The 13,868-nt window shown below is 45.1% G+C and overlaps 5 protein-coding genes across 9 annotated transcripts; 3 read left to right on the top strand and 2 right to left on the bottom strand.

Annotated features, from left to right (window-relative positions):
• Positions 1–189: 189 nt before the first annotated feature.
• Positions 190–1,542, top strand: LOC6622352 (sericin-2). 2 transcript variants are annotated; one of them, XM_015175122.3, is made up of 3 exons: positions 190–339; positions 570–631; positions 704–1,542. In XM_015175122.3, exons 2-3 carry the CDS (start codon positions 584–586, stop codon positions 1,388–1,390), a joined length of 735 nt encoding a protein of 244 aa, XP_015030608.1. In that variant the 5' UTR covers positions 190–339; positions 570–583; the 3' UTR covers positions 1,391–1,542. The 2 variants fall into 2 exon arrangements, with proteins under 2 accessions (XP_015030608.1, XP_070064643.1); XM_070208542.1 differs by lacking the exon at positions 190–339 and adding an exon at positions 427–486.
• A 356-nt stretch (positions 1,543–1,898) lies between these two features.
• Positions 1,899–9,333, top strand: cmb (combover). 4 transcript variants are annotated; one of them, XR_004303660.2, is made up of 11 exons: positions 1,899–1,986; positions 2,059–2,390; positions 2,930–3,038; positions 3,276–3,652; positions 3,705–3,803; positions 3,868–5,512; positions 5,577–5,827; positions 5,946–6,454; positions 7,046–8,222; positions 8,286–9,237; positions 9,300–9,333. XR_004303660.2 is itself a non-coding variant. In XM_032434875.2 (9 exons), the coding sequence occupies exons 1-9, from the start codon at positions 2,136–2,138 to the stop codon at positions 8,877–8,879; spliced, it is 5,016 nt and encodes a 1,671-aa protein (XP_032290766.1). In that variant the 5' UTR covers positions 1,907–2,135; the 3' UTR covers positions 8,880–9,322. The 4 variants fall into 4 exon arrangements, 1 of the variants encoding a protein (XP_032290766.1); XR_004303661.2 differs by having other exon boundaries at positions 1,906–2,390; positions 3,868–5,434; XR_004303659.2 differs by having other exon boundaries at positions 1,907–2,390.
• Positions 9,228–10,292, bottom strand: JMJD7 (Jumonji domain containing 7). The gene has a single exon (XM_002047677.4). It carries the CDS (start codon positions 10,290–10,292, stop codon positions 9,330–9,332), a length of 963 nt encoding a protein of 320 aa, XP_002047713.1. The 3' UTR covers positions 9,228–9,329.
• Positions 10,293–10,557: 265 nt separating this feature from the next.
• LOC6622142 (GSK3-beta interaction protein) lies at positions 10,558–11,290 on the top strand. Its single transcript, XM_002047676.4, has one exon. It carries the CDS (start codon positions 10,655–10,657, stop codon positions 11,093–11,095), a length of 441 nt encoding a protein of 146 aa, XP_002047712.1. The 5' UTR covers positions 10,558–10,654; the 3' UTR covers positions 11,096–11,290.
• On the bottom strand, positions 11,156–13,759 carry Ddx1 (ATP-dependent RNA helicase Ddx1). Its single transcript, XM_002047674.4, has 4 exons — positions 13,605–13,759; positions 13,482–13,533; positions 11,743–13,415; positions 11,156–11,687 (listed from the first exon to the last, which is right to left on the bottom strand). The coding sequence occupies exons 1-4, from the start codon at positions 13,618–13,620 to the stop codon at positions 11,242–11,244; spliced, it is 2,187 nt and encodes a 728-aa protein (XP_002047710.2). The 5' UTR covers positions 13,621–13,759; the 3' UTR covers positions 11,156–11,241.
• Positions 13,760–13,868: the final 109 nt, after the last annotated feature.

Raw genomic sequence — 13,868 nt, 5'->3', positions numbered from 1 at the left:
GGAAAAATTAAATACATACTACTACTTACATCGTAGTTTCTGCATAAAGACTTTGTTTTTGAAACATTTGTCGCCTGGCGCCCGCTCAGAACTGTCTGTGCGTATATGTATATATATTTGGGAGCCTACACATTATAGATATGTAGATATGTTTGTATATAAATTATCGTATAAAATATTTTCATTTTCAACGCAGTCATTTAGTAGAAACATTGGCATCTCGCAGCGCGTTTCCCAGCGCATTATTCTAAAATACAAAGAAAATTTATATATATATATATATATAGATATTTGAGCATAGTTTTGAATTTGTAGTGCAGCGCCTGTACATTCCGTTCTGTAAGTGTATATAATTGTTTTTGTTTTCCAAATGAGGGCCGTTCATTTCATTTCATGCGCGTCAAGATGATTGACAGAAATATTACCACAAAGTTGGTTCGAAACGAAAAAATAGTATTTATAGACATGGGAGCTCTAATTGCGAATGTGTGTATTTAAAAACAAAGCACAGAAATGTCTAGTTAAACACAATTTGGGCGATATAATCATCGAGAGATTTCTTTTTCAAGGCACGGTCGTCAAAATGGTCAATGAGCTAAATAAACCCCAAGATAATGCCGCGTTGAGCGAGGTAAGTCAGGTGAAATTTGAGTAATGCGAAAATGGAAAATGAGTAATGGTTTTTCCCATTCATATTTTATAGATTCTAGCGGCTTCCAATCGACAGCTACAGGAAATGCAGGAGGAGCATCGTCAACTGCAGGCCGAACTAACACGTTTAAGTGCGCAGCGCCAACAACTGAGAATGGCCACCAGGGAGCAGGTATCGGAGAGCATTGAAACCAGAGTAGAGTCGAGTTCTGGGACTGAGTGTGCAGCTTCTTCTGAGGGAGCTGCGGCAGTGCAAACAAATGTCACGACCGATGACAAAGGCAATGCAAGCGATGAGGACAAAGAGGAAACCGCCAATTATCTTCAGCAGAAGCTAGCGGAAATTGCGAATTTGAAGGCGCAATTTAAACGCGTGCAGCAAATAACCGACTCTACGAAACTCATCGAGCAGCATATGTCCAGCATGGAGTCGAAAACATCGTCATCCTCGACCGTGCAGCAGAGTAGGCAAACCATGACGGCGCAGTCTGTGCAATCCAGCACCAGCAGCAGCAGCAGCAGCAGCACTAGGGGCAGCGCCTTGTCCTCTGAGACGGCAACATCTGTAGAACCCACATCAGGATCCGTGCCGGATAATGCGGAACTGCTGAATGCAATGATTAATATGGTAACGGATTTTACTAGTGATTTGCGCGGCCAAGAGGAGAGTTTGCGGACGGAACGTCTACGGATAAAAACCTTAAAGGAAGAAATTATACAGCGCAAACAGGGCAAATAGAATAGCACATTATATATATTCAAATATTATTTCCTTGCTGAATAACTTATATATACATACATATGTATTAAATATTGATCCAATTATAATTAGTTGTTCTATATGCGTAAACGTTTAAACCCATTAAAAATGAACATTTAGTGGTTAACAGATTTACTCTCTTTCATTATCTCACTCTCACTCTTACTCTTACTCTCTCTCTCGTTTCAAAATTTTGGTTTCTTTCCATTCCGCCGCAAAATTTTTTAAGTTATTTGCGCTCTGAATATTACTCTCTCTCCCACTTGCTCAATCCATCTTAAAATCGCTTTCTTTTGTTATTTAAAGCAATTTAGTAGGTCTTAAAAAATTTGTTTGTGTTTAAAAAGTTTTTTAAATAACGGTTTTATGCTGTATATTTTGTTACCATCAAAATATCGATTACACGCGACTGCAAATATCGATGTACATATCGTTAATGCAGCTTTCAACTATCGATATTAAATAGCTCATCACTTTCAGGACGCAGCTGTTTGCTTGTAAAATAAATCGGAATCTCGTTAAAGATAATTAAAAAGCTGGGTTAATAATTTTAAAAAACTTAAGAGTACGCATAGGTAAAAGTTCGGCAGTTGATAAGTGTGCTGACTTTCTATTTAAAACTAACTTGAAATATTTGAATGTAATAGGTAGTAGGCGCCGCCTACAAAGTCAGTGTTAGTTTATACTTGATAACTGTGGAAGTCGTATATGTATATATTTTCTGATGGCGCCGACACCGCCCGTAAAGATTATAATGAAAAACGAATGTGATACAAATCGCAGTACCGGAGCAGTACCCAAACAAGCAACCACCGTAACACCTCCGGCAAACATAAACACAACGCCGTCCACGACCAGGTCCAGCGCCAGCCGTGCCCGCAACTCGTCCCTAATCAAGCAACAACAGGAGCATCAGCAGCGGGAGCGAGAAGAGGAAATCGCGGCACGAATACAGCGCGGCACCTGTAAAACGCTATACGTAAGCTTTCACTTATGTAAATACGAGATTCTAGGCTTGATTGATATATATTGCTCAAATTAAGTGGCTGGACAGCATGCAGCTACATTTTTTGTTCCCATACCCCATATCAAAAACGAAATAACTACTAAATATTATTGATGAATATTCTTGATGTTGCAAAGAAACCGGCAGCATGCTCTGCCGGCTAGCTTGTTTATATTGATTGAGCGTACTTAGCATATTTACTTCGTTGCCATGACACCCCTTGTTAGCTGGCCCATCCGCTCTAGTGCTCTCTTTTAGCCATTCGGCTGCGCTCTTCCGTTTAAAAATACATTTCACACTCATTGTTTTTGGCCAACATTTTCGAAATGTCTGTGGCGCCGTTTCAGTTATACAGACGACCTCCGCAACGCACACAGCGTGAATTTTCCCAACCACTCGCCCAACCTACAGATTATAGTGTCGCATATAGTCATATATATAGCATAAGCAGCAAAATTGCCGCGTTTTTAATCTTTGTTTTATTGGTAATCTTCATTTGTTGTTGCTTCAAGGATCTGTTGGAGCGTGCAACGACAACAAAAACAGAATACAGCACCCAACAACAGGAGCAACGCGAGGCACTGCGTCAGTTGGCCGCGGAACACAGTTACGATCCAACAGGTAAGTTAAGCAGCGAACGGGAACTGAGTATAAGTTAAAATCTGTACGCACCTGGGGCTAGGTTTTACTGCTCACATAAAATGTGCGCTAGTTCATGTTCTAAATATAACACAGCGCACAAAAATAAACGCCCACGGAGAGGGTCTTTCGTATCGATCGCGTCGTGGGCAGCTGGCCAGCTTTGGCTGCGTCATTGCACTGATTTCAATTTTATATTCAATATTGTGTGCTTTGCAGATCAACTACAGGAGCAGCATCAACGCTATTGCTTTCCTGTGCGTCCAGTGCAACGAGTGCAGCATCAGCAACAGCCCTCAACAACAGCCGGCGTACTGCGTCTGCGTCCGCCAACGACACCCAATGCGACAGTAGGTGTCGTCACACCCAACACGACTAACGGAAACGAGGAACAGCAAGCCATAAGCAGCAGCACAAGTGTCAATAACAATTATCAAGCGCCCACAGCTTTGCAAACTGTTGTTCATCGACTCTTTGGTTCAACACCGCAGGGCTCAACACGCTCACAGATTGAAGTATTGCGCACATTGCTCGGCTTGGAGGAAAATTGGAGCAGCAACAGCAACGGACAACAGGCAGCAGGCAATTTAGTAGAGGTGAGAAAATTGTTGCTAAGTGTGTGTGTCCTTATGCTCATTATTTCTACAGCATTTGGGCAACATGGTTCATGAAAACAATCCCAGCACCAGCGAAAAGGATGAAGGCATTGTCAATTCGACTAGCCTAGAGGATGTTGCATTAAGTGAGGTTTGTATACAAGTAAAATCCCTTCGAGAGTACATGTAATATTAATTGTTTTAACAACTAATAGATGAGCGACAACCGCGCCCAGTCTATTCAATCGCTGCACAGTGCCATGGAGACACCAACGCCGGATACTACACCCAGTTTTGATGAGCTGCAGCAGCGCTTGGATGCCTCAAATCGCAATATGCAGCATTTGCAGGATGAGCAGCAAAAGTTGCTGCAAATACAAAACATGGCTAAGACACATCTCAACGAAATGGAACATCTGCGCCAACAGGCCGGACGCCTGCCGCACAACGGTAATGGCGATGCGCCAAACTATGAATCTGTTCAACAAGTCCAGGATGACATGGCATCGCTAGTGGGACGCATGAAGAATCTCACGGCTTTTATACACAATCAAAATGAATTAAGCAGCGTGCTGGGCGATGATGGTCCTGAGATTTTGGCCGAACAGCAGGCGCTGCAACAGAAACTGGAATCGTTGCGTTCCCAGCGAGAGGATATGCGTGATTTGGTAAATGAGCTAACCAGCATTAATCGCAAGGCCAAAGAGAAGGTACAAGCGGTGCGTGCCGCTAGCCAGGAGGCAGACATGCCAAAGGAGCTAACACCAACAAAACAGCTACCCAAGCCCACTAATGAGCGCGTCGTACCCGTCGAGTATCAGCGCAATGTACCCATCTTGCGGCAGGAAGCGAGCATGGCTGCCCAACGTGCTCAACACGCTCAGAAAATGATTGACCAGAAGACTGCCGACATTGACGCGCTGAAAGCGCAAATGAACAGACTGAAGGGCATGCTAAATACTGTCAGTCAGATTGAGGCGGGCACTCCCGACATCGGTGAGGCATTGGAGCGCCACAGCGCTGAGCGACATGAACAACGGCCCCGGGATCTTTCACAGCGTGTCCATGCCCTAAACGACGTGACATCGGAGCTGCGCGCTGAAGCAGCTTGCTTACAGCAGGAACGTGATCGAATTACTGCATTAAAAGCCGAAATTGAACGTCGCAAGAAGCAGGCCGCAGCTGCAGTACAAATGGGTGATGAGGCGCTTCAGCGGAACAGTTTAACGCCAACGCCTATCAGACAGCGTGAAATGGATGAGCAAGAGCAGGAGCAACTTTCAACGAGCCGAGGACAGTTGCCTTCGCGAAATGAGTTGCGTTCGCAATGTGAGAACTTGCGACAGGAGTACGAGCATAAGCAGCGCGAGTATGATGCGTTTTTCATGAATAACAATAGCAACAGCGGCAACAACAATATTATCAGCAATAATAACACCAACACCACTTCAGAGGCTGATGATGAGGGCAACGATGACACCGATAGCGATAGATATTTTGCACATATGCGCACTTCATCTTCGGCTACCCTGAAGCGGACTCCCTCGGCTAGTACCGTTGTGGAGAGACATCAACAGCAGCAGCAGCAGCAACATCATCAACAGCAACAGCAACTTCAACAGCAGCAGCAACATCAACAGCAGCAACTTCAGCAGCAGCAAGAACAGCAACAGCGACGCACTCAACAAAAACATCAGTCGGAGCAACAGCAACCTCCCAATGCTCAATCCATGTCAAACAATGAGGAGGATTTGAACATGACCATTGACAGCCTGTCGCTAGGTAATGACAGTCTGCAGTCGAGCAGCACCCGATCACAATATATGCCGCCGCCAATGGCACCCGTTCAGGGCATGTGGAGTAAGCGGGAAATTAGCAGTCCAGCTTTATAAACTGTATTAATCTGTATTCTTCCTATCTACAGACACACATAACCCTGGCAATTCTTGGCATTCACAGCCTGCCTATATGCCAGCAACTCCCACCAGTGGTCCGCCAGCTCCGGGTGCGGCCGCCTCTTCACAGGCTTCGAGTGCCAATCCAACGCCGGATGCTGTGCTGCTACAGCAGTTTATGCAAACCCAGCAAATGCTCATCAACTCGGTATGTCAGTGCAACCAGACTTTGTGGCATCAGCAGCGTGAGATTGATGGTCTCAACAGTCAGATACATTCGGTGAGAATAGAAATTAAGAAACTTAACTATTTAATTTAGAGATGATACCATTTTTACATTTGATCGGATAGTCAGACGAGATTTTCTATTAAACCTATTTTACTTTTCATTTAAACAGCTGCAGGAACGTCTGAATGCCTCGTGCCAAGAGCACGCCTTTAGTCTACGCTCAGAGTCTGTGCCGCCAGTTGCTGGAGGTCTTCCACCCAACAATCTCTGCCTGGGCAGCGCTCGCGCCCAGTCGGAGCAGATGTATAGCTTTGGGGCTGCGCATCAAAGCGCCTTCAGCAACTATCAGCGTAGCAGTCATCGCAACAATATCTACAGTGGCAGCGACCATCAACCGCAGACATATTTGAACAACGCTGCGCCACCGCCGCCGCCGCCGCCAACACACTACAACAATGAAACGCCGTTGTCGCCGCCCTCGTATCGCGCAAGTCCGGGACCGATATTTATGAATCATCACAATAATACCATACACCAGAACAATGCAAATTTGCGTACACAGAACCAGCATGCCAATAATTTGCATTCGTTGCCGGAGGGCGCAGTTCCACCGCCCACACTGAACAATCAGGTGCCACCGGGCAATCGCGCAAACAACTACTGGGATAACTTCCGAAGGTAAAGCGCCATACTAAATATAATAATATGGTGTCGGGTTCTTTCTTATGGATTAGCCAGTTATTCATTTATTCTCTATTGATTTCTAAGAATTGGGAACCAAAGAGCTGTTAATTTAAAATCTTTTCCAAAGTAATAAAAAGAAATATAGAACGAAGTGCCTCGACCAAAAATGCTACGAACAATTTTCATTTATTTTTAAAAACATTTTCCAAAGTATATTCAATAAGTAAGTAGTGAGAAGAGAATATTCACGTGCATTCTGATTATGCCCAAAGCGCTTTATAACTGAGCTAACTAACTATTTTGGTTATTTATTTTTTTTTTTTTTTTTTTTTAATACTAAAACATTTGTTCAAGTGTTTGCAATACTAAATATATAATAAATCAACTCAGTAAAACCAATTGTCTGGTTAGAATTGATAAATTTAACATTTTTGTGCAAACATGTTTGTAAGAAATTTATGAATGTTCAAAATTTAGAGAATTGTTAACCAGAACAGAACTATTGTACTAAAACATTTTTCATTTTTGCATATTTAAAATTGTTGCTCGCTTTTATTAACCCATTAATATTTGTGCGCTTTGCAGCTATACGCGTCAGAATTTGCTATCTAACAAAAGCAATGAGGAACTCAATGTGGAGCATCAATATCGTCAAATACAGCGACAACGCCAGCGTCCCAGTTACTTTCATCTACCACACACCGCACGCAGTGGCCCAAGCAGCTTATTACTACAGCAGCAGCAACAGCAACAACAACAACAACAGCAACAGCAGCAGCAACAGGCACAAACACATCGCCACTTTTATGAGGCGTCACCACAGCAGCATCTGCACAACAGCAGCAACAGCAACAACTTGAACAACAGCAACAGCAGCAATCGCGATTGGCGCAACAATGCCCACGAGGAGGACGATGTCGAGGATGATGATAATAATGATACTGCTATGTACGGCAGACGACGCAATCGTCGTCGTCAGATGCCTACGCTGCGTGACGAAGAGACTGCCTTGCAGGAGCTTGCTAGCTCCGGATCATCTAACTTTTTCAACATGAATGTGAATAGTCCACTCTATCAGCGCAATAAGGTTCCAGCTAAGCCAACTACGTCGGCTGTTTCTCTAACGCCTTTGCAGCAACGTCATCTGAGATTTGATTTCGAGCTGCCTGCTCAATACATGGACTACGATCTGCCGGTGCCGCCAGCCTTGCAGGCACCGCCAGACGCTCCTTTATACAATGTTACAGGACAGGAGTCCGTTGTCCCGGATGAATCCAATGCGATGCTGGAGCAAACAGAGGAGACGGCTTCGGAGGAGTTAAACCGTAATTTGCTAGTGAATGCATTGAAAAATGATAAATTTACCACAAAATTTTACGAGTCCATCAAGGAGGATGTGTATAGAAGATTAGAAACTCTTTTCGAGCAGCAACAACAACAGCAGCAGCAACATCAGCAGCAGATGCAACAACAACAAGGCGAACAACAACTTTATAACGAAGTGCATAGTCTGCGCAAGACGCTCAATCAGGGGCAGGTACCCAGTGCCCAGCCGGCCGAGAATGGAACTGTTAGTGAGCTAACGGAGGCCACGGAAAGTGGCAATGAATCGTTGCAGGAACAGCTTGCTAACGACAGGCCCGAGGATGAGAACAGCTTGCCAATGCAGGCAGTGCCAGCAGCAGCAGCTGCAGCTGGATCAGCATCAGTGGAGGAACATTCAGAAGCAGCTGCTGGACCTGCGCCCTTGGATAACGAAGATGTAAGTAGTTCTTGTTAATGCATTGCTGCAGCAGGTCAAACCACGTTCCACTTTTACTTTAAGCAAATAATTGAGGTGGTCATTGAACGAGCCGCCACGCCTGCGGCCAGCATGGAGCTGTCACCCGACCACGAGCTTATTGAGTACATAATCAAACGCATACGCAACCAGACGCATAACAATACCATCATCAATGATTCGCTGTTGGCAGAGGTTTCCAAGCTGACTGCCAATGCGGCTCAAAACTCCGCAGCCAGCTGGACGCCAAATGCCGCCTCGCCGCTCATCTCGCCCAAACGCATCTATGCAAAGATCAAGAAGATGGAAATGCCGCGACAGCGCGATGAGTTTTTGCTCTGGTATCGCTCATATCTGGAGCAGCTTTTTGTGGTCGAGCAGCCGAGCACTGGCAGCACGCCCAAAGTCAAGAGTAAGGAGGAAAGAGTTGCCCCGGCGAGCAACAAAAAACAGGTCAATAAACGAATGCGTGCCCAGTCGCATTCGCAGGATTCCAACAATGATGCAGACTTAGCCGAGGCAGATCAGAAAAAGGTTACGTTAAATGGCGGCGACACGGAATGCGAGAATAATGAGAACCCCGACGAGGAGGCCAGCGCAGCTGCAGCTCAAGAAACGCAGAATATCAGCTTAGATTAAAATAAGTTAGTTAGCTAGTCCTGTAGGTGACACATCCAAGCAACATTCCCAACCATTCCCGTATACACCAGCATATATATCTATATATATATACATATACCATACATATGACATACCCACATATACATACAAAATTAGTTACTAGCTGCATCAAGTAGCCTGTTTTTCGACTTGTCTTTTCGGTTTTTTTTTAAATGTCTAGTTTGTATTAAATTATATACTTATTATATATGTAAAACTCAAAAGGGGAGACAATTTTTTTGTGATGCAGCTGCTGGAGAGAAGACTATCCAAATTCGATATAAAATTCAAGTAGCGGGCGAACCGAAAAAATATCATGGGTACTGCTCCAGAAATGGTACGGTTGTTCTTTTATATTTGACTGGCTTAGAAATGTAACAAAAATTTATAAATTTACAGATAACGATGAAATTTAACACTGACTCCCAACTATTTTAGTTCATCTGATTTCTTTGTGAGCTGCTCCAGCATACGATAGTAACAATAGCGACTGTCGTATTCCATATCATACCAAAAATTCACAGCAATGCACTTGTGACTCTGCCGTACGTGGTGGAACCAATAGTTGGGCAGATAGAGCACGTCGCCTGCATGAACGCGTACACGCAAAGGACGCGCTTTCGCATATTGTGGGTATGTGCCGAGGTCAGGTGCCAATGGATCAATGCTGACCCATTCAGTCTGTTGTACTTCGCCATTATCAATTAAGGGCTCTATAAAAAACTGGCCACATGATTTGCGCTTGTAGATGCCAGTTGGATAACTGCGACGTGGTACACAGCAGAGCTGGTGCGGTGGTAACAATATGAAATCTTTGTAGCCCGAAATAACGCAGTACAAGTTCTCATAGGGATCCTTATGCATGGAGGTAATGGCACGCTCGTCGCCCAGCCAAAAGTTGACGGCATCAGGGGGCTTATTAAAGCACTGTGCTGCAAAGTTCAAATCACTGGACACAATATCGCCGGCTAGTTCCGGAAAGTCTAGGCTGAAGTTGGAATTTTGCTTTTGTATGTAGTGCACGGCACCCATGGGGTCATCCAGGCGCTGCAATAGCTCAGATAATGGCATTTGTGTTTCCAGCGGTAGCACAAAATACTCCTTGCCAGCCTGGGTGGCAAGACCGTCAGCATAACCATTGGGCGTGACAGCCACATCCACAACCTTGTCATTCAGTGCAGTCTGCAAATAGTCCGGCGACCACTTCTGGACTGCAGGCCAATGGGCCACTGCCTGGCGTATGACTACGGGTGCATTTCTGGCATAGTAGTCGCGTGCAAACTCCAATGCGCTGGGCATCTGCTGCAGCTCCGATATTTGTCCACCAATGCATAGCTCTTCGGCTTCCTGGAGCAGCAGTTTTATGGCTGTTTCAATTTGAGTCTGAGCCATGCCGGTGCCATGCGCAAACCGATAAATACTCGAAATTATCGATAAGAAAATACTACTTCGATGATGGTCGATTATTTGAAAAACAAACTCCGATTAAATATGTTAAACGGATGCAGTGAGATTTTTAAACGAGAATCGAGAAAAGAATAATATAATAATAATGAAAATGGAAAAATAGAGTTTGTAAATAAATGCTAGGCCATGGGTAATCGATAACACAATATCAATCGATAATTTATTCAGTTGGCAGTCGATACCGTTTGTTCTATACACAGCTGTTTTCAGAGATTCGGCCCAGAAAACATGTTGCTCTTGTAAAGTCAAGGAAAAGTCTAAAGAGTTAAATTAAAAACATTGCCAATATGCAGGAGGTTGACGAGCAGGAGTTCAACTGCATTGACGAGGCGAATGCCATCATAAACGATGTCAAGGCGCATGTGGCTGAAATAGCAATATCGTCCAAGCTGGTCAGCAGTGCCACGCAGATTTATCTTAACATTCGCACCATAGAGAGTGCCACCTGCTGCGTAGAAGTGACTAATCGAGGATTTAAAATAGTCTCCTCACAATACGACACCATCGATGAAGACAAGGCACTAAGGTCGGAAGTGTTGGAGAATGGCGACGTGGAGCCGGCCGAGGAGGAGATATTTGAGACGCCCTATGCACTGCTAGACAAGATTAGTCCACGCTATGTGGAATCTTTTGGCAATAAGCTGTGTCAGCAGCTGCGGCAACTACAGCAAATGCGCACTGAATTCCATGAAGAGGACGAAGAGGAGGAGGAGGAGGAGGACGAGTAACTGAAAGGCACTCTCCGAAAGAACAACTTCAAATTGAGGCTGTACTCATTAAACACAAGATTTTAATGTTAGTTTATTTATGTATTTTATGTACTCGTAACCGTGAAAGTATTTCGGATCGTGTAACAACCCAAAATCGAACCAGTTTAGACTTTTAAGCGTTTCAAGAATAAAGATTGTGATTGCAATTCCAAATCAGTTAGTTTTCGCACTGTTGGCCCTAACTGCTCCACATGATCCTCGTAGCCTGTGCCCATGTTGAGATTCTTCTGGCCGTAGACCACCTTGCCATCGAAATCATTGACCGGCACATCCAAAGACTTGTCCACCTGCTGAATGGTTATGTTCAGGTGGTCTTCCACCTCGGCCAGCAAATTTAGTTCATTGTACCAGATGCAACAGCCACGCACATCGGTTAAATTTGTGTTATGACAGTTGCGTCCACGAGTCTTGCACCACTCGCCATGGTACCATACCTTCTCTGGCACCGTAGACACCAGACTAATTGCAAGGCCCATACGCTCGGCGCGACCTACGCGGCCAATCCGGTGGACATAGTTGGATTTATCGTCCGGCAGTGTTATATTGATCACTGCAAGGTTGGGGAAGTTGAGAGTGTTTTCAGATAAATACTTTTAAGTCCTTACTGAATGGCAATCCCGTGATGTCCAGTCCGCGTGCGGCTACATCTGTGCAGATGAGAAACTTGACTTGCTGGCGCTTGAACATTTCCAGATTCTGTTTGCGCTCTTGTGGCTTGCGATCACCATGCAGGCAAACGCACGAGTATCGTTGACCTCCACGCTGGCTTAGATGCTGTTCCAAATTGTCGCAGTCTTGTTTGGTGCGGCAGAAGATGATGGCGCGATCCATTTTATGCTGATCAATGGCCCGAATGCAGTACTCGCCCTTGAGAAGCTTAACAGCCTGCGAAAACGTCTCTGGAGATTGGTTTGTGGGATGCACATTATCGTGATCGTGTACACCATCAGTGTGTATTGGCTGACGGAGTTGCTGCCAGCTACTGTCTGTATGTGGGTCGACCATGCACACTACATGATGCACTGTCTCAGGGACAGCATCCTCGCCCTTAAGATCCACCCAGGTGGGAAAGTGCATCAAGCGTTCGGCCATCTTCTTCACTTCGAACGCATGCAAGGTGGCCGAGCAGACAATCATCTGCAGGCGGCAGCCATCACTAGTTATCTTTGGTATTTGCTTGTGCAGCCGCTCAATAAGGTCCGTATAGCCCTGTTTAAGCAGCGCATCCGCCTCGTCCAGCACAAAGAAACGACAGTGGGTAAGCTGCACAAAGCCGCTATTGATAAGCTCCTCTAGGCGACCGGGCGTTCCTACCACAATGTGTATTCCTTTCTGCAGTTCCGCTTTTTGCTCCTCCAGACGAACGCCGCCAATGAGCAGCAGCGGGCGTACTTCGGGATTGCTTAGATGCACCTTAAATTTCTCTATCTGATTGAAGGTCTGCTCCGCCAACTCGCGACTGGGTTCAATAATGATGGCCTGTGGCGCATTTGGCGCTGGTTTACTTGCAGCCGTATTGGCTGCGGGGCTTGCCAGTGGATTGGCTGTGCTGTGTTCAGGACCCGCCTGACATACGGCTATATAACCATTGCCTGGTGGATACTTAAAATCTGTTTTGCCGAAGTTAAACAACATCTCGGCATTTTTCAGTACAACAGCTGGATAGAAGGTATCATTGCGAAGATTTTCGGGTATTTTAAATGCCACACCCAAGGACGTGCCGTTCTTGGTGAAGCTGACCTCAAGTCGTTGTAAGTCTAGCATGCAGCCGACCACATCTGCCTTGCCAAAGGCATCTCCATAATCATCAAATTGACGATTGTTTGACTTTTTGCCAGTACCACCAAAGCCAAAGCCATACCGACATGTGCCCAAATCCAAATTGGCCATCTGCGTAGACCAGCCCACACGGCACAAGCCCTCGTCGGTAACTGTCGCTTCGTAATAGAATTTTGCTTTGCCATAGACGCCAGTGGTGGCCCGACAGCCGTGCCATTCCTTAAATTCGCGAGATTGGCAGCGCAAGCCATCCGGAGTTACGGCCAGTGCATTATTTCGATCGAAAAAGGACATAGTCCAAGGGGCTGCAGCTCCCGCTGTCCCGTTGCCAGTTTTACTCGACTTACCCGCTTGCAAATCGCGAATTGTTTCCCACACAATTTGAAGAATGGGCAAACAGAAGGCGCCCGTCTTGCCCGAGCCTGTTTCAGCAGCCATTAAAACATCGCCCCCGCCCAGTATAAGTGGAATGGCCTCTGCCTGCACGTCAGTGGGTAAACTTAACAGAAAAAACACGTATTTTCGCAGAAACCTGATGTAATTGTTAAATTTATAGCTAACTTACGTCCAGTCTAATTCATCGGTCGCTTTGCCCAGTTCTGGCAGCACACCAAACTCTGCGAAGGCATTTGAGAAATATTAAGGATTTCAAAGGATATTTAAAAAGTGAATTAATCTATAGACTTGCCTTCAAATGCAGTCATTTCTCTTTTATTCACTTATTTTTAACTATTTCTTTTTATCTCTGCACTCGCGAGACCGGCTACAATATTTTCACCAAAGTACTCAATTGACATTCACCATGTACTCAGTTCAGCAGGGTACGCTAACTCTTGACAGCAAGGGCAAGGGAAGCTATGTATGTTCCTTGTTCTCTACGCAAAGATCATAGTTGCTGCCCATAAAAAAACAATTTAAGGAATTGCCATGGGACTACGAATAATTATTCGTT

The sequence above is a fragment of the Drosophila virilis genome, chromosome 3 (genome assembly GCF_030788295.1).
Source record: "Drosophila virilis strain 15010-1051.87 chromosome 3, Dvir_AGI_RSII-ME, whole genome shotgun sequence".
NCBI classification, from domain to species: domain Eukaryota; kingdom Metazoa; phylum Arthropoda; class Insecta; order Diptera; family Drosophilidae; genus Drosophila; species Drosophila virilis.
The sequence above is the reverse complement of the archived record's forward strand: the minus strand, read 5'-3'. Positions and strand labels throughout refer to the sequence as shown.

Excerpts from the sequence above, each read along its gene's own strand:
- Ddx1 (XM_002047674.4), bottom strand. Across the intron at positions 13,416-13,481 it reads ACCGATGAATTAGACTGGAC|TTTACCCACTGACGTGCAGG; the intron begins GTAAGTTAGCTA and ends TTTTCTGTTAAG. Across the intron at positions 11,688-11,742 it reads CATCACGGGATTGCCATTCA|TGATCAATATAACACTGCCG; the intron begins GTAAGGACTTAA and ends CCAACCTTGCAG.
- cmb (XM_032434875.2), top strand. The coding sequence starts at position 2,136 with ATGGCGCCGACACCGCCCGTAAAGATTATAATGAAAAACGAATGTGAT. Across the intron at positions 3,653-3,704 it reads CAGCAGGCAATTTAGTAGAG|CATTTGGGCAACATGGTTCA; the intron begins GTGAGAAAATTG and ends TTATTTCTACAG. Across the intron at positions 5,828-5,945 it reads TCAACAGTCAGATACATTCG|CTGCAGGAACGTCTGAATGC; the intron begins GTGAGAATAGAA and ends TCATTTAAACAG.
- LOC6622352 (XM_015175122.3), top strand. The coding sequence starts at position 584 with ATGGTCAATGAGCTAAATAAACCCCAAGATAATGCCGCGTTGAGCGAG. Across the intron at positions 632-703 it reads ATAATGCCGCGTTGAGCGAG|ATTCTAGCGGCTTCCAATCG; the intron begins GTAAGTCAGGTG and ends CATATTTTATAG.
- LOC6622142 (XM_002047676.4), top strand. The coding sequence starts at position 10,655 with ATGCAGGAGGTTGACGAGCAGGAGTTCAACTGCATTGACGAGGCGAAT.
- JMJD7 (XM_002047677.4), bottom strand. The coding sequence starts at position 10,292 with ATGGCTCAGACTCAAATTGAAACAGCCATAAAACTGCTGCTCCAGGAA.